The 16,041-nt window shown below is 37.0% G+C and overlaps 1 protein-coding gene across 24 annotated transcripts in view; it reads right to left on the bottom strand.

The window, feature by feature from the left end:
* RIMS1 (regulating synaptic membrane exocytosis 1) overlaps nucleotides 1-16,041 on the bottom strand; it is a 438,679-nt gene that overhangs the window by 152,477 nt on the left and 270,161 nt on the right. For 13 of the 24 annotated variants that reach the window (XM_089681365.1, XM_089681367.1, XM_089681368.1 and 10 more), the window contains one exon: nucleotides 10,227-10,330. In XM_089681365.1, coding sequence (XP_089537491.1) covers nucleotides 10,227-10,330 — 104 coding nt within the window. Of the gene's footprint in view, nucleotides 1-5,435; nucleotides 5,466-10,226; nucleotides 10,331-16,041 lie in introns of all 24 variants that reach the window. The other 11 variants (XM_089681373.1, XM_089681347.1, XM_089681351.1 and 8 more) reach the window with 1 other exon arrangement.

Raw genomic sequence — 16,041 nt, 5'->3', positions numbered from 1 at the left:
AGATAGTCTTTGACAAGTCCTTTAATAAAAACAAAAAAAAAAAAGTCCTCTGAAGTAGATCCCACATCAATCATGATGCCCGCCACCACCACCACCGACCCCAAAAAAGAAAAAAAAAACACGCTCCTCTCTCAATGCTGGCTCCTACTTTCTGACAGCTGCACCGTGATGACAGTTCTTAAATACTGTGATGACGTCACAAGGGGGCTGGGACCCCCGCCCCCTTGTGTCGTGATCACGCGCTGTGATTGGCCAAAGCATTGCACCTGACCTATGGTCTGGTGCATTGCTTTGGCCAATCACAATGCACTGTCAGGGCACAGTGCATTGTGGGGTGCGGCAGGCGAATAGCCCGCCAAATGCCCTTACTGTTCATGTGTTCAGCGAACACATGAACGGCCAATGTTTGAGTTGAACTTACCTTAGACTCGAACATAAAGCCCAACACTACTAAGCAGCTGTGGCTTGTGCACCATTAAGAAAAAGCCTTGCATTCTTTTCACAAAATGCAAGGCGTTCTGTGAAGCAAGGAGGTACAGTTGATTATCTCGATCTCTCTCCTTCAATCACAGAATGTCTTGAAATACATATATCCTGTCATATCTGTAGTTTCTGTAGTATCAGCTGCAACTACGACAACGTAGGGAGCTGACACGAGACTGGTTTATTAAAAGTAAGAGGTTTTAAGAGGAATTTAAAGTATAGCTATTTAATACATTGCTACATTGGTTCACCTTGGACCAACGTAAGTATGGATATATCATTCCGAAATTCGAGTAGACTCTGAACTGTTAATTATAATCAAATTAAATTGATAACTAGTAAAAGCAGACAGCAGCACCCACAAAATATACACAAATAGATATTAAACAATAATAAGTATGAAAAATGTGTTGTGCTATCACTTTAAATTGACAAGCCAAATGCAATGCATATATTCTTCAACTCAAAAAAAGTGCAAAAAAGTGACAAGTGCAAAAGAAAAAAACATTTTGTAAACAATCATAAATAGTGAAAACAATAGTGAAAATCACAGAACCTGTGTGTAATGCAGCTGATCATACCCTTCCACTATGAAAAGCTACGCCATTCAGCGTGTGTCTCCCTTTGATAAAGTGTCTGAACACGAAACGCGTTAGAGAGGTGCCCCTAAGTATTGTGTACACACCGCATGGCCTTTATGGATGGCCGGTGGCCATCTTGGATTTTTACGTAAGTGTGATTTATCTTTTATACTTTGTTTTGACTAATAAAAATACTACACCATTGGAGGCTTTCTGCTTGGGCTCGTTTTTTCTTTCGATTCCCACTCTTTGAAGGTGATTTCTGTGTTCCTGACCCATGCCAATGTACATGATTCCACTGGTGGCTGTTATCGGCATATCTGGAGGCTGGTTACTTTACCCGGATGTATGACACCTGGTGGTTGCTGCCCTGATGACTTCATCCGTCTGCAGTGTTCCAGATCCAGAGAGCCAGGAGTAGGTCTTATATACTCCATGCACAAGCGATTGTGCTATCTGGTTAGTGCAATCCACATCCATTCTCACACCACAGGAGTCACAGATTTTTTTATCACAAGTTCCATCTACTGTATCACTTATGTCACTTTATACACCTTCTGTGTCACACACCTGAGATTGGGGTCTACCCCTTTGGTGTTCAACACCTTCTATGTCATTGAGACTTTGCTTTATGTCAATTTTAGTCATGGACTATTTATGATTACTCATCTTCTTTTAGCGCTGCATAATTTTATATACAAATGTGATTTTTAGGTCTTAGCAGCTTACCTGTGTATGCCGGCAGCTATTTTTACATTATTATTCACCCAGCGCTCGTCTATTTCTATTGTACAAATTGTATGCTCTGCCTGGCACGTTTTGTGAGAATTGACGTCATAAGTGGCTGGGAGCACAGTGAAGCAAGTTTTCATATATGCCTGTTCACTGCATTTGATTGTAACTAATGCAAATTGTACTTTTTCACTACTGTTTTCACTATTTACGCATGTTTACAAATAAATCTTTTTCTTTTGCCTTTGTCACTTTTTGAACACCTGTTTTGAGTTGAGGTATATATGCATTGTATTTGGATTGTAAATTTAAAGTGATAGCACAACACATTTTTAATATTTATTATGGACATACCATACCTCGCAGATTTCCCTGGAAGCTGGAAATCACTGATGTAGACTCCAGTGATCTCTACTTGCATGCTGAGGTGCCATTCAAAGGTGCCAAGAGAGGGAAAATTTGCAACCGGTGAATGGTGGTTGTTGCCTTTCCTATGCTACTAAAAGAGTGTTTTTTTCTGTGTTGCTGTTGGAGAATTCCCCTTATGTACTTTCCGACAAAACAAATTGTCAGCAATATAGTAAGAGAGGGGAAATGTTATCAGCAAAGATAGCTACAAAAAAACAAAACAGGGGTCTAACGCTTTGACTCTTCATCCAAGATTAAAACAAACAAAAAACGTTTTGGCTAGACATACAATTTAAAGAACTAAACTGCTAGAAGGAAATTGTATTAATTAATTTAATTAATTTAATTAATTTAATTAATTAATTAATTAATTCAGTGGATCTGTGCATATACCTTGCTTGGTTACTTTATTTTTGTTGCTTTGGCCCAGTCCCTCCTACTTCTCCTGATTGTTCAGTGAGGCTGTTCAGAATAGTGATAGGTGAAAAGTAAGTGCAGGCAGGGTGAACCTAAGAACCTATTTTAAAACTGAACTTATTTGCATGGTAAAATGATCTAACTGTGGGAAGTCTTCTTATTGAGCTTTGTTATTTGCTAAGCTACACTACCTTTCTCTATTCCTATAATTCTATATTAAATTTGCAAGGCTAAATTTTAAATTATTATTAAATGTGAATTGAATGCCAAGCAGTTATAAAACGGAAAAAATATATTAATTGATACATTATTAATGCATTTTTTATTAGGGACAAGTTAAGGCTATACAATATCTCACCTTTTAAATGCTGTCTTTCTATTGCTTACTGCATATATTTTAGCATAAATCACAGTGCGAATACTTTTTGGTCATATTTTTCTATGTGGTCCAGCTCCTCTGTGTAAATGTAGAAGGCTGATAACGGGGCAGAATCACATAGAGCAGTAAGGTCACTCTCCGGTGACCTCACTGCTAGCTGGGGAGAGAGGTCACACGCAGCAGCTGCTCATTTACACAGAGAAACCAGACCTTTGCAGTCCCCCGAAACGCAAAGAAAGACATGACACATACATTTACATACTGTATTTGAGTAAAGGTAAACACGATCAGTATTTGCAATTTATTCCAAAATGTAGTCGGAAGCTATCATTTAAAAGATGAGGATTTTATAGTTATATTTTCTACTTTAACCACTAACCTACAGGGCACTTATACCCCCTTCCTGCCCAGGCCAACTTCCAGCTTTCAGCGCTGTTGCACTTTGAATGACAATTGCGTGGTCATGCAACACTGTACCCATATGAAATTTGTATCATTTTTTTTGTGACAGATAGCGCTTTATTTTGGTGGTATTTAGTCACCTCTGGGTTTTTTATTTTTTCTTAAACAAACCAAAAACCACTGAAAATTTTGGGGGGAAAAAAAGTTTTTTCTTAGTTTTTGTTATAAAATTTTGTAAATAAGTGATTTTTCTCCTTCACTGATGTGCGCTAATGAGGCTGCAGTGATGGGCACTGATAGGCTGCAGTGATGGGCACTGACGAGGAGGCACTGGTAGGTGGCACTGATGGGCATTGACAGACATCACTGATGGGCACTGAAAGGCAGCACTCATATATGGCACTGATAGGCGGCGCTGACTGGCACTGATAGGTGGCACTCACGGGCACTGATAGGCGACACTGATGCACACTGATAGGCGTCACTGACTGGCACTGATAGGCAGCACTGACTAGCACTGATAGGTGGCACTGATTGCCAGCACTGACTGGCATTGATAGGTGGCACTGACTGGCACTGATGGGTGACACTGAAAAGCATCTCAGATGGGCACTGATATGTGGCACTGAAATGTAGCACTGATGTGGCACTAATTGGCACTGGCAGGTAGCATGGATGAGCACAGAGTTGGCACTGATGGACACTCACAGGTGGCGCTGCTGGGGCTACACAGATCACCAGGGCACACTGATCATCAGTGCTCTGATGATCTGTGTAGATGTGCCCACCGAGGAATGCCGATTACCGGCTCTCCTCTCCTCACGAGCTGTCAGCGTGACAGCTCATGAGGACAGAAATGCCGATAACCAGCATTTCCCTGTTTACATGTGATCAGCTGTGATTGGACACAGCTGATCACATGACCGAGCCGACATCTTCGGCTCTTTACGTGATCGGTGATCCGCTGAGTCCGAGGGACACAGCGCACCACCGATCACCGCGCTGCGCGCTCCCGGAGCCACGCATGAGCGGTGAGAATAGGAGGACGAGAGAACCGCCTTGCGTCCGTCATATTACTATATGGCGGGCGGGAGGCGGTTAAATACCAACAGCATAAGCACCTGAATATGATCTGGTTTCAGCCTCTTGTAGTCTCTGTATAGCAGAGCTAAAACTAGGATGGAGGAGAAGCATCACTGCAGTGCTAATGTGCTAACAGGGACATGTTCTTGGGAGGAGAGAGCAGAATGACAGCTTGCCAGTCTGGGTTTACTTAAAGTGGTAGTAAATTGAAGAACTGCAAAATCTGCTGACAGGCAGGTTTTTTAAAACATAACAGATCCTGTTATAAATACCCTCCTGTCTGTCAGTTTGTAATGTGATCTGAGCCACACATGCACAGCTCAGACCACATGCATGGGAGTGACATCACCTTGGCCCAGACATTCAAGTGGCCGAAGATATGAAACTCTGAAAGAAGACCAGGGGAAGATGGAAGCACCGGAGAAGCTGTGACAGTGCTGCACTGGAGGGCTACATTAGAAGGGAAGTTTGCCATAATGTACTAGTATGCAGTGCATACTAGAAGATTATGACATAAACATTATGGGCCATTTTTTTACATTGTTACAAAGGCTTTTCTACCACTTTACCTGCAGCATGGAAATATCAGGTCCCCTATGCTTTCAGAGAAGACTGTGTTGGGTGGTAATACTATGAAATTATCAGGACTGGATGGAAAAAAAATACAAATCCTTTTGTAGGTAAAGCAGTCCTCTTCTGTGTATTTCATCTATGTATTTGGCTGTTTGATTTGAGTTCAGCTTTAACAGTCAATTTAGAGTTATGGGTCATATAATAAAGTTTTGCTTTGGGTATTTGTGTGTTGTTTACTAAACAAAGATAAGACGTTTGATCAAATGAATAAACCCCTTTGTTTATAACTAAATGCAAAAAATGAAAAATGATTCTTTGGATGTTTCTATTTTGCAGAGCACTGAACTTGAAGGTATTCAAGAGTGGTTGATATTTACCTGTTGAAGATGAACTATAACGCTCTGGTTCTTCAATGATTTAATGCATAGGATGATGAGAAATAAAAAGAAAGAAATCAGCAGAGTATACATTAGACAATACATGCTACAAAAAAGACAAATGAGAAACACAATAATAATACTATAAACTCTAAGAAAACACAAAATACTATGGCTAATTTATATGAAAATTCGAAAATGTACAGTAAAGGAAAACCACAACAATAATTCAAATAAAAGATACAATGATTAAATGAACCAGTCAAAGTTTGCACTTCCTTTGGTCCAAGTCTGATTGGGAAATAACTCATTTAAACCCCATGAATTTCTTAGACTTCACATGCAAATGGCCATGCTGTTAGATACTTTTTAGTTGCAGTTTTCCTTTTAAACATATCAGAAAAGAAGTTCAATAAACAAAGCTTTATCTAAGTTATAATTTTAAACGCTGCAATAACTGGTGCCACATTCTGGCATGTTTTTCTACACATTAGGTCAATGTTTCTGAGTAACATCTGAGTATTTTTATATAACAGAAAACATAAGATAATTGCAATGGACTTCAAACTTGCTAAACTACATGAAATGACACAGTGTAAGCATGAGTGTTTAAAGACAACAGCAAGAGCATGCTAAATAAGTAGTACAAGACATGCACATACATAATACATGGTGCTATTGACCTTTTGCTTTTGTGGATGTCATCATTTTATAAAGGAACTTTGCTAACGCAAATGCTCAAGCATTAAAGTGAACCTGTCACATGTGAAGAGGCTACAAATAATCAACAACTAAATTTGAAGTTTAAACTCACAAAGCCTAGTGAGAATATTCAGCACCAGAAAATCAGTTGCTATGGTGCCTTTTATTTCAAATCTGAATTTTTATATAATGTTCAGTAGAGTCACAAGCACTGGACAATGTTCTGTAGCAAGACAGATAAATAGACATAAAACTATTAAAATTATCTGTAGCAAGACCAAATTGCATTGTAATATAAAGATACTGACAGATTTGGTAAAAACATGCTGCTTTTTAGTTAGTAAAAACCAGCATGTCAAAAGGCTCTTTCCTTGGTGACAGGTACCCTTTAAGAAGTTCTAATAATTATAGTACCAGCATGTTGGTGTAGAAAATGAATTCATGCAAGTGTTGGTAACTTTGCAATTTATACAAACTAACAGAATATAAAAATGACTTGTCCCTTCGCTATATACAAAACTCACAGGTTTAAAAAAAAATTGATTTTATACAAACATTTTTTTAAAAAATCTGTTTATTAAGGCAATTTTTTTTCTATTAATGATTTGATAATGATCTATCTCTCCTAACATTATAATTACAACATAAGTATTTTAATAAAGTCATCGAGGAAAGAATGTCAGATTACATAACAAAATAACAAAAGGGAATCGGTGTTTGACTGTAGGTGACCTAAATGTAGATGTTGAAAATTGGCAGACTAATGTTTAGTTAATTCACTTTCTGACTATAGACTGAAAAAAATATGGATATTTACTAACGCACGGCTGGAAACTGCAGTATCCTATATTAAGTAGACATAAATGATCCTGCACAATTTGCTTGCTGGGAAGGTGCCTTTTTCCTTAACATTGGACTCCATATGCCAACTTAATTAGTGTTACTGAAATACAGTTATAAGTCATATGACCTCAGAAATTGTTTCTATGTGCATAGTTTTGGTAAAGGCTTTCACAATACTGAATCACAGCCACCAGCCCAGAATACAAACATATTAATGTTTATAAAACTGCATAATCTTTAGGGACCGGCACAGAAAACAGCTTCATGTCACACCATATACCACATATGTTTGTAAAATCCTTTACCTACTGTCATTATTGCACAAATACAAGCCATTATTCCGTTAGAGGATTATCACACAAGGATATGACTGACGCAGTTGACCACTGGTTGACCACTGGTTGACCACTGGTGCCACAAATGTAGAAGTAATAGCACTCTACTTTATGTTTACACATATATGGTGATGAAATAAATTATTCCACTTTTTAATTTCTATATTTCACACAAATATATATTTAAAAGTTAGTATTCAGCCTGATTGTATGCCACAAGTGGAACTGTTAAATATATACCTTGTCATTAAGTAATAGACTTTTGCTTTGTTCTAGGGTCAGAGGTTTATTAGCTTACAGATTAGAGAACTATTAAAAAAATAAGGTTATCTCTTGGATCAAATAGATTCGGTGAACAAAAGTGTATGATTGACTTTACTTGCTAGATCTATATATATATATAATACATAAATCTCTTTATAATTCACATTCAGTGACAGCTTCAAGAAATGTCTCTTATAAAATTAAGGCAATTGCTATACACAATGCCCCTTAAAAGGTATTAAAATACCTTACATGTACAGAACAACTACTATACATAAGCAATGTAATAACTGTTAACAATTCTCAGAATCCTATCAATGTCTACAAAGGATTACAAACGACAATGTAAAAGGAAAAAAAAATATTTATAAAATGAATTCAAGCACAATATTGTAAGTAAAAGCTTGTAAGTTACTGAATTATCTTTCCTTTACCAGCACACTGAGATATTCAAATGGAATAGATTAGCTAAGTAGGACACAGAGCACTGCTATAGATACTATCATGTCAGAATGTAAGTTGATTCATACAGATGCAGGTCTAGAGATGTCGCAGAAGTAGCTAAAATGACTAATATCTGCTCAAAGATGAGTAAAGACCATGATGTGGTTGAAGTTTCAGTTGACAGGAAATAATTTGTTTAATTGTATATTTTGTTGTTTAAAACCCCAAGAACGGTATGATTTTAGTCTGCCATGCATAGTACAATAACTACTCAAGTAAGCACGTCAGTGCTGGCATACATGAAATAAAAAGCTATCAGTTTATTGAATATGTTTCAAATAAATTGCACAAGCAGACAGTATACACCATAAGAAAGTGCCACCTTTCCCTTTGGGTACCAGAACTCTGTTCTAGCAGAAAGCACAAAGATTTTTTTGTGATCCTCAACCCTAACCACTCACCAAATCAGCTGCAAGTTACATAAGGGAAGCAACAGCCCTGGTATTACTGTGTCTCCTTACTGCATGGCTTAAGAATGAATTGCCATTAAATTACCGAAGATGTTAAGACTCATGTGGTTCTGGTCGATTATGACAGAATTATAACTGAAAATATAGTTTTGTAAAAAAAAAAGGGCCCTTGTACATATTTAAAAATTAAAAGATTGAACCAACTCATATAGTGTAATGAACTAAAACAAAAAAGAAACAAGCCATAATGTAGTTTTCAAATAGAATATTCAAAGACTAGGCATTTACATGTTAGATAGTTCCAACAGTAAGCCCAGTGTTTTCAGCAAACTATTTTCAGACCAGTATAGCAAAAGTAAACCATATTGTCACTTAGTGGAAACAGAAGATCCCAAACAACTGCACCTAAAACAATACAACAGCATTCACATTCAAACTACCACATACCTAGTATGCATGCTAGTCTTTTTATATTTTTTTTCAAAATCTTATTACATAGAACTATATAGTATTAACATAATATAGATTTGTAATGTTAACATTACAGCCCTGAAAATTAGATACCTAATCATGTATATGGTGCAGCAGTTAATTCTTATGTAAAAACAGGCTGCCAATATTGTTCCGCAAATTATTCTTTTTTGAGTTTAATAGGCAATACACAACTTAAATTTATTTTTATGGCAATTAGACAGCTCAACAAGGGTTGAAGATGTCAAAATACAGATATATTTTCAACTGTTTCAAGATTTGTTAGTAAACTCTTCAAAATATATACATTTTTACTTTTAAGTTGGATAATAGGTGCCCTAACAACCTAGTTAATATGTTTTTTTTTAGTGGTATATTTTAGGCAGCTGCAATGTACTTATTAAAGGCACATACAAATTCTAAGATGCATGCTTTTGTGAAACATTTTGCAATTATAGTCTTTGTGCTCTGCTTCTGCGTTCGTATATCATGACACAACTCCTAAAGTAGTCATTGAAGAGAAAACAGTTTTCTATTTATTTTAGCTTGTCCAAAATGAATGCACCTGGGAGGTATCATATAAACACTATTTTCCTAGTCAATTGATACTGTAAGAATCAAAATCAAATCACAAGAAGAGTTGGCAAGTTTGAGAACTCATATCACAAGCTGTTATAAACAGATTTTGCACTCATCCACAACATGCTGTAATATAAAATCCGTTCCATTTTAAATTACACATAATCCATGATACTGTAACTTAAAATACACTCAATAAATATCTTCATGTGTTTTCTATACCACCACATTGCTGAGAATGCTGTTTCTTATATAAAAACAATATGGTATGGATCGCTAATAAAAAAAAACGTATGACTAGCCCATTGGGTCATACAGTTTAGGTAGATGACTTTTCACAGATACTCCCATATTGATGACTTTGCAACAGTGATGTAACACAGTTTTGCTTCTGTATCAAATTCATGGTTTGGTTATGGTGTAAACCTCACAAGCAAGACAATGCTAAACATGGACAAAGAGCACAACTCCATTTCTGCACAACACAAAAGTATTCGAATAAGCATATTCAAGCATGACTAGACATGAAAAATTGCACAAAGATTTACACTTTGAAAGATAATCACTCAACAATAAAAAAAACACAGCAAGACCATTAGTAATCCACCAATCCACACCATAACTCATAGAACAAATAAAAGCACAAAACACTGCTCTCAAGTGTGGTTGGTCACTTGGGCTACCTTGTTCTACACTGTTGCTTCTTACAGGGACCTGTGGAAGTTGCCTTCCTCTTCGACTGAATGAAGAATCACCCGTGGATGACTGGCTTCCTAGTTGATGGTTTCTGTAAGGTTACAAGCACAAGTTAATTCAGAAATCTACACATACGTACAGTTTTTTGAATTTGAAATTTCAAAATGTGATTGAAAATGTAAAGCAAGTCAGATTTTCTAGAATACAAAAAAACCTAGAGAATCAGAACAGAGATGAGCAAATTGGTCTTTGTGAAACTGACATGCCTTCAATTCCCACTGATTTTCTTGGACATAAAGAAACGATTGTATTTACAAAGTTTTACTCTTCTGTACCCAGATCACTTCAATAAAAATAGCAGTTTTCTTAATATTTGCTTATCTCTGCTTTTGAAATCATACATTTAAATATTAAATAACATTCATAATATTGCTCAATTGTTTAAAATCTTACATCTAAATTACCATGCTGCCCTTGTCATAGCTTAGTCTTGCTCACTGCTAACTTGCTGGCCATTGAACTTACCAGAGGGTCTGCTGAGAGGCCCCACCTTGCTGTTGACACAAGTAGAAATTGTTTTATTGCCATCTAAAATTGTAAACTGATAAAAACATCTCTAATTATTGCATGTGCATGCCTAAAAATAACACACGCTGTGTATACTACTTTGATCTTAAGGTGAACCCTTTTCAGGTGTGCTCTGACTACCAACACTGGACTCAGCTCTAAGTAATTGCTTTCAAGGTTCTATCCTGTACTAGCATTCTATAAGCATATCACCATTATTGGCAAAACTATAGTGTACATGTATACATTTTTATAACATAAATAAGATTTAACATATGCTCTGAATGTCCTAATCTGACAGTCCTTAATAGCAAACCAAAAGACTATTAATAAAAATTCTTTACAGACTGAAGCTGAAGTAAATAACAATTGTCCGCATACTCTTGTCCCATTTTGTACAAAAAAAGAAGATAAATGTCAGGACCTGCATCACCTTCTGGTGGCACTTTGGTTCCTAGATCTGAAGGGCACAGTTCCACTGGCCACCAGCAGGTGTCTCCCAGCAGCCAGCAGATCCCAGTAATTAGGCTCCACCTGATTCTGGCTACTGGGGAGGCTTGATTTTCATCAGTGCTTGAGTGTTTTGCCTGTTAGCTGTATATCTGCTTGCTGTGTAGCCTTAACCCTCCCTGAAGTCACCAGAAACCAGAAGCTCAGTTCAGCGAGTTTTGCCCCTCCCACTGGGCATCTTTAGAGAACTTGTTTCCGGTGACATCACACAAGCGGATAGTAGCATTCCAAGACCGCAACGTTACTGCAAGCTTTACAAGGCTAAATGTTTGTATGTTTATTGTAAGTGAAATTCTTCAACCTTTCTTTTAATAAAGACAATATTACACTATGAGGGCTTCCTCTTCCTCTCTGATTTTTACTTGAAGTATTAGACTATCCATGGCTATGCTCTTGGCTGGAAGGAGAGGATAGAGAGCAACAAGATGTGAGAGAAAAGGAGAAATTCCTCACTAGACAAAATTGCTGTTTGACTCTGTTGCATAGAGCAAAGGTTCCACCAGATCTGGTAAATGTGGTCGCAAAGGGGGTCACAGAGGGGGTCACAGATTGATGAGCAATCAATGAGCACCAGTCAATTTGTTTTACCTGAGCACTTAGCACTTTAATGAAGAGGATATCATAAATTGTGGACTGGAAGCACTTTATCATGATTGGACATTTATGGACACTAAAAAATTTTTCTGTAGTTAATTAAGGTTTATATACATTGTTTGAGTGTTGTGTAGAGATTTTGTGTTTATATATCAGTGGGTTACACTTAAACATCAGCACCAGTACAACATATAATTTACTGTTTTTTGTATTTCTTTTAATTTTATGTTAAAACCTTAGCGCAGGTTTTTATGTTTTGTTTTGAACCTGTGATAAATGTCTGCTTCAAACATAATAGAATTTTTGTGAACAGTAAAATCATTTTTGGAGTTCAATGAGGAGCACAAGATTCTGAGACATTTGGGTTACACTGTCACCCACAGGATAATTTAGACACTGCTGACAAAAAGGTGGCTAGCCTAATATAACCCCTCCCACACACAGAATACCGCAGTTTTGACATAAAACAGTGCTGAGAGCAAGACCATAAAAACAGAGTGATGGAACCTGTGTCCCTTAGGGAACACCAATAAATAGATTTTATGGTGAGTATAAGAATTCTATTTTTTTTCTCTTCATTGAGGCACACAAAATACAGAGACATTTGTGAGAGCCCAAAGCAGTCCAACTGAGGGGTGGTCAGAACAGCAAACAGGCCCGCTAAGAAAAATCAGAAAACAACTGGAGGCTTCCAACAGCTCTAAAACCTGTCTGAACAACCTCATGTCCAAAGCTGGCATCCACCTAGTAGAACTTCAAGATTGTGTGAACAGAAGCCTTGAAAACCTGGGAAACATTTGTCTGATGCTGGAAAGTCTAAAAGGCACTCACAGATCTAGTAGGAAAAAGTGGAACTTGATCCTTAAGACCACAGGCTTGAACAATATTCTGTCTTGAGCAACCAAGAAATGGTGGAGTGAAAAGATGATTCCCTTGTGCAGGGATTAACTGTGATGACAAAGAGAAAATGAATCCTCCTAATGCAAGCAATGGCTTCAAGATAGTCTAGTTAAGCACAAACTACATCCAGACAGTGAAGAGAATATTTTTATGATGTACTGGAAACAGACAGAGGATTACAAGAACAATGTTCAGGAAGGAAAGAGGTTCTGGCCTCAACAACATAATAGCTTGTTTTCATGTAAGACTAGAGAAGGTTCTGTACAAGGCAAAGCTGCCAGTCCAGAGAATGTACTTTCAGAAGTGATGGTGACAAGGGAAACAAACCTTATGAGCAAGAATGGGAAGGGCAATATCCTTGATGAGTTCAAAAGGAGGTTTCTGAAATGCCAAGAAGCACACATTTAGATCAGAGAGACAGGTAAATATACCTCCGCATAGGAGGCACCCTGTACAAAAGTCTTTATTAAGGAACAAGAAGGGTAGCGGTCTCTGAAAAAAGATGACAAGATTTGACCCTTAATGATAACACTGTTCAACAGGTAAAAAGTTTTGGGCATAAAATTAGCTAATCTTACATAATTTTGGGGTGCTGAAAACGAAAATGACCCTAAAAAATGTTGATTGGCTCTAGTTTCCATGATATATTCACCCATCTAATGACGTAAGCCATTCAAAATTATGATGCAACTTCAGCTGCATATTGTGCAATTGATACTGGTGACCAATAGAAAATTGCATGTATACTGAGATGATGCAATATTAGCCTTTAATTGCATCACTTCACTGCATAAAAGCTGCAGTATCTGTAGCTGATTGTAGTTCGACAGCGTCTTTACATTTCGTTTTATGCTTATATAGGCTACTCAGTAATGCCTCGAACTTGTGTGAATAAAGCAGATCATTTCTGCTATATCTGCGGTGAAATAACTTTTATCTCACAAAAAAGGAGGATAACAGGAATGATTAAGAAAGCCTACAACTTGTATTTTGGCTGCAAGATAGGAGACCAGGACAAGAGCTGGGCACCACATATATGCTGCAATTCTTGTGGGACGGCACTGGAGCAATGGTTGAATGGAAAAAAGGCATCTATGCCTTTCGCAGTGCCAATGATTTGGAGAGTCTCTAAAAACATGTCTCTAAAAATTCATTTTCTACATTCGCATCTGGATTTTTTCCCACCAAACTGTGGAGCAGTGAGTGATGAACACGGAGAGCGCTTCCATCAAGACATTGCAGCTATGGAAAGAAGATATCAAGGTAAATGGAGCCCATTAATGCTTGCTGACTATTGCTGGACAGTTGTAAGAGATAGACCTTTCCTCGAATACAAGAGAAAAGCCAAGAGAAGCAAAACCGACACAAACTGAAGACAAAACTAGTGAGAATCCTAAGTATTAAAATGATTCAACTTAGCTTATGGCTATAATTTTTCTTGGTAATCCTATGCAATATATTATGCCATTTAGGCTTTGTTATGTAGTCAATATCACTTGCTTTATATTTGTGGAAAGACATCTATCTATATAATTATTGTGCATTATGTAGTCATTACGCCTATAGTAGAAAACTTTCCGTTTACAGAAAAACTAGAGCCAATTGACAAATTTCATTGTTATATTTGAACTCAGAATGTGAAATTCATTAAGAAATGGATCCTTTTGTTTCCAAAACTGGCAAAAAATAAAAATTTGTTGAACAGTGTAATCAGGTTCAACTGCTGGTCCATCCTCAGTTGTAAAAAGGTCAGAATATGTCCCACAGAATATACTCTGGGATGAAAGTTTCTTCCTTGCACCAAGCAAAATATGTCTTCTATATTTGTTGGCAGACTTTCCAGAAAGTGGACTTTTATGATCATAGGCATTACAGATTCAGGGAGGCTTCTGTCCCTCAAAATCTGAGAATGAACATCCAAGATGTTATAGGCAACGACCATGAAGCAAGATGGTAAAACAGTTCTTGGGATATAAAATCCTGACGGCTTTTAAAAGTCTAAGGTGCATGTACAGGGAGTCTTACCAGGTCAGAGTACCAGATTTTCCTTGCCAATTCAAAGATATGAGGGTTTCCAGAATGTCCTCTATTCTGATTCTGTATTGCAGATGTGGAAGAAATTTCAGGAAAGGAAATGTACAGATCAGATTGTACTGATCCCATGGAGCCACCAGAACATCTATTGCTTCTGCCAGAGAATCTTTGGAGATAAAACTGTTAAGTTTGTTGTTGAACCTGGAGGACAGGAATTCTACATCTGGCATCCCCCACGTGTTCTTTTACACCTCTGGGTGTAAAGCCCATTCCCCAGGATCCAGGCACTACCAGCTAAAGAAGTCTGCCTACCAACTGTCCATGTCTAGCCACTTAAATACAGGGCACTTTTATCCCCTTCCTGCCCATGCCAACTTTCAGTGTTATCGCACTTTGATTGCCAATTTGCGTGGTCATGCAACATTGTATCCATTAAAAAATGTATCTTTTTTTCACACAAATAGACCTTTCTTTTGGTGGTATTTAATCACCACTGAGTTTTTTATTTTTTGCTAAATAAACAAAATAAAAACCCTTTTTCTTTGTTGTTGTTATAAAAGTTTGAAAATCAATAAAATGTCTTCATAAATTTAGGTCAAAATGTATTCTGCTGCATTTCTTTGGTGAAAATACCCCAAATTAGTGTATATCATTTAGTCTGTAGGAAAGTTATAGAGTTCACAAACCATGGTATATATATATATATATATGACAATCGATCAATCAATGTACTGACGGACAATCTCATTTCTTGAGGCCCGAAAACGTTAGCATAGTACAAATACCCCCCCAAATTACCCATTTTTGGAAAATAGACAGTCCAAGAGGCATGGTGAGTTTTTTTTGTTACAATTTTTTGGAAAATGTAGAAATTAAAAAATATATATATATATGTATTTTTTTTAAACATGTCGTCACCAATCCAGTACAGCGTGATTATATAACTTGTGTGGCAGTGATCAGGGACACTGACTGGTGACAGTATGTAAACAAAAAAAAAATTTTTTTTATTTTTTTCCACATTTTTCTATTATTTTTTATTACATTATTTTTTCTTTTTTTTACTATTTTTTTTTCAACACACTGTAACCAAAGCAATACAATGTTACCATAGTAACATTGAGCTACTCCGGGCAAGCGATCGGGATTTTTTTTTCACACATTATGATTGCTAATACCAATGTATTTCATTGATAT

This window comes from Staurois parvus, unplaced genomic scaffold (assembly GCF_062004578.1).
Source record: "Staurois parvus isolate SC_StPar_1 unplaced genomic scaffold, SC_StPar_1.0 ptg000264l, whole genome shotgun sequence".
NCBI classification, from domain to species: domain Eukaryota; kingdom Metazoa; phylum Chordata; class Amphibia; order Anura; family Ranidae; genus Staurois; species Staurois parvus.
The sequence above is the reverse complement of the archived record's forward strand: the minus strand, read 5'-3'. Positions and strand labels throughout refer to the sequence as shown.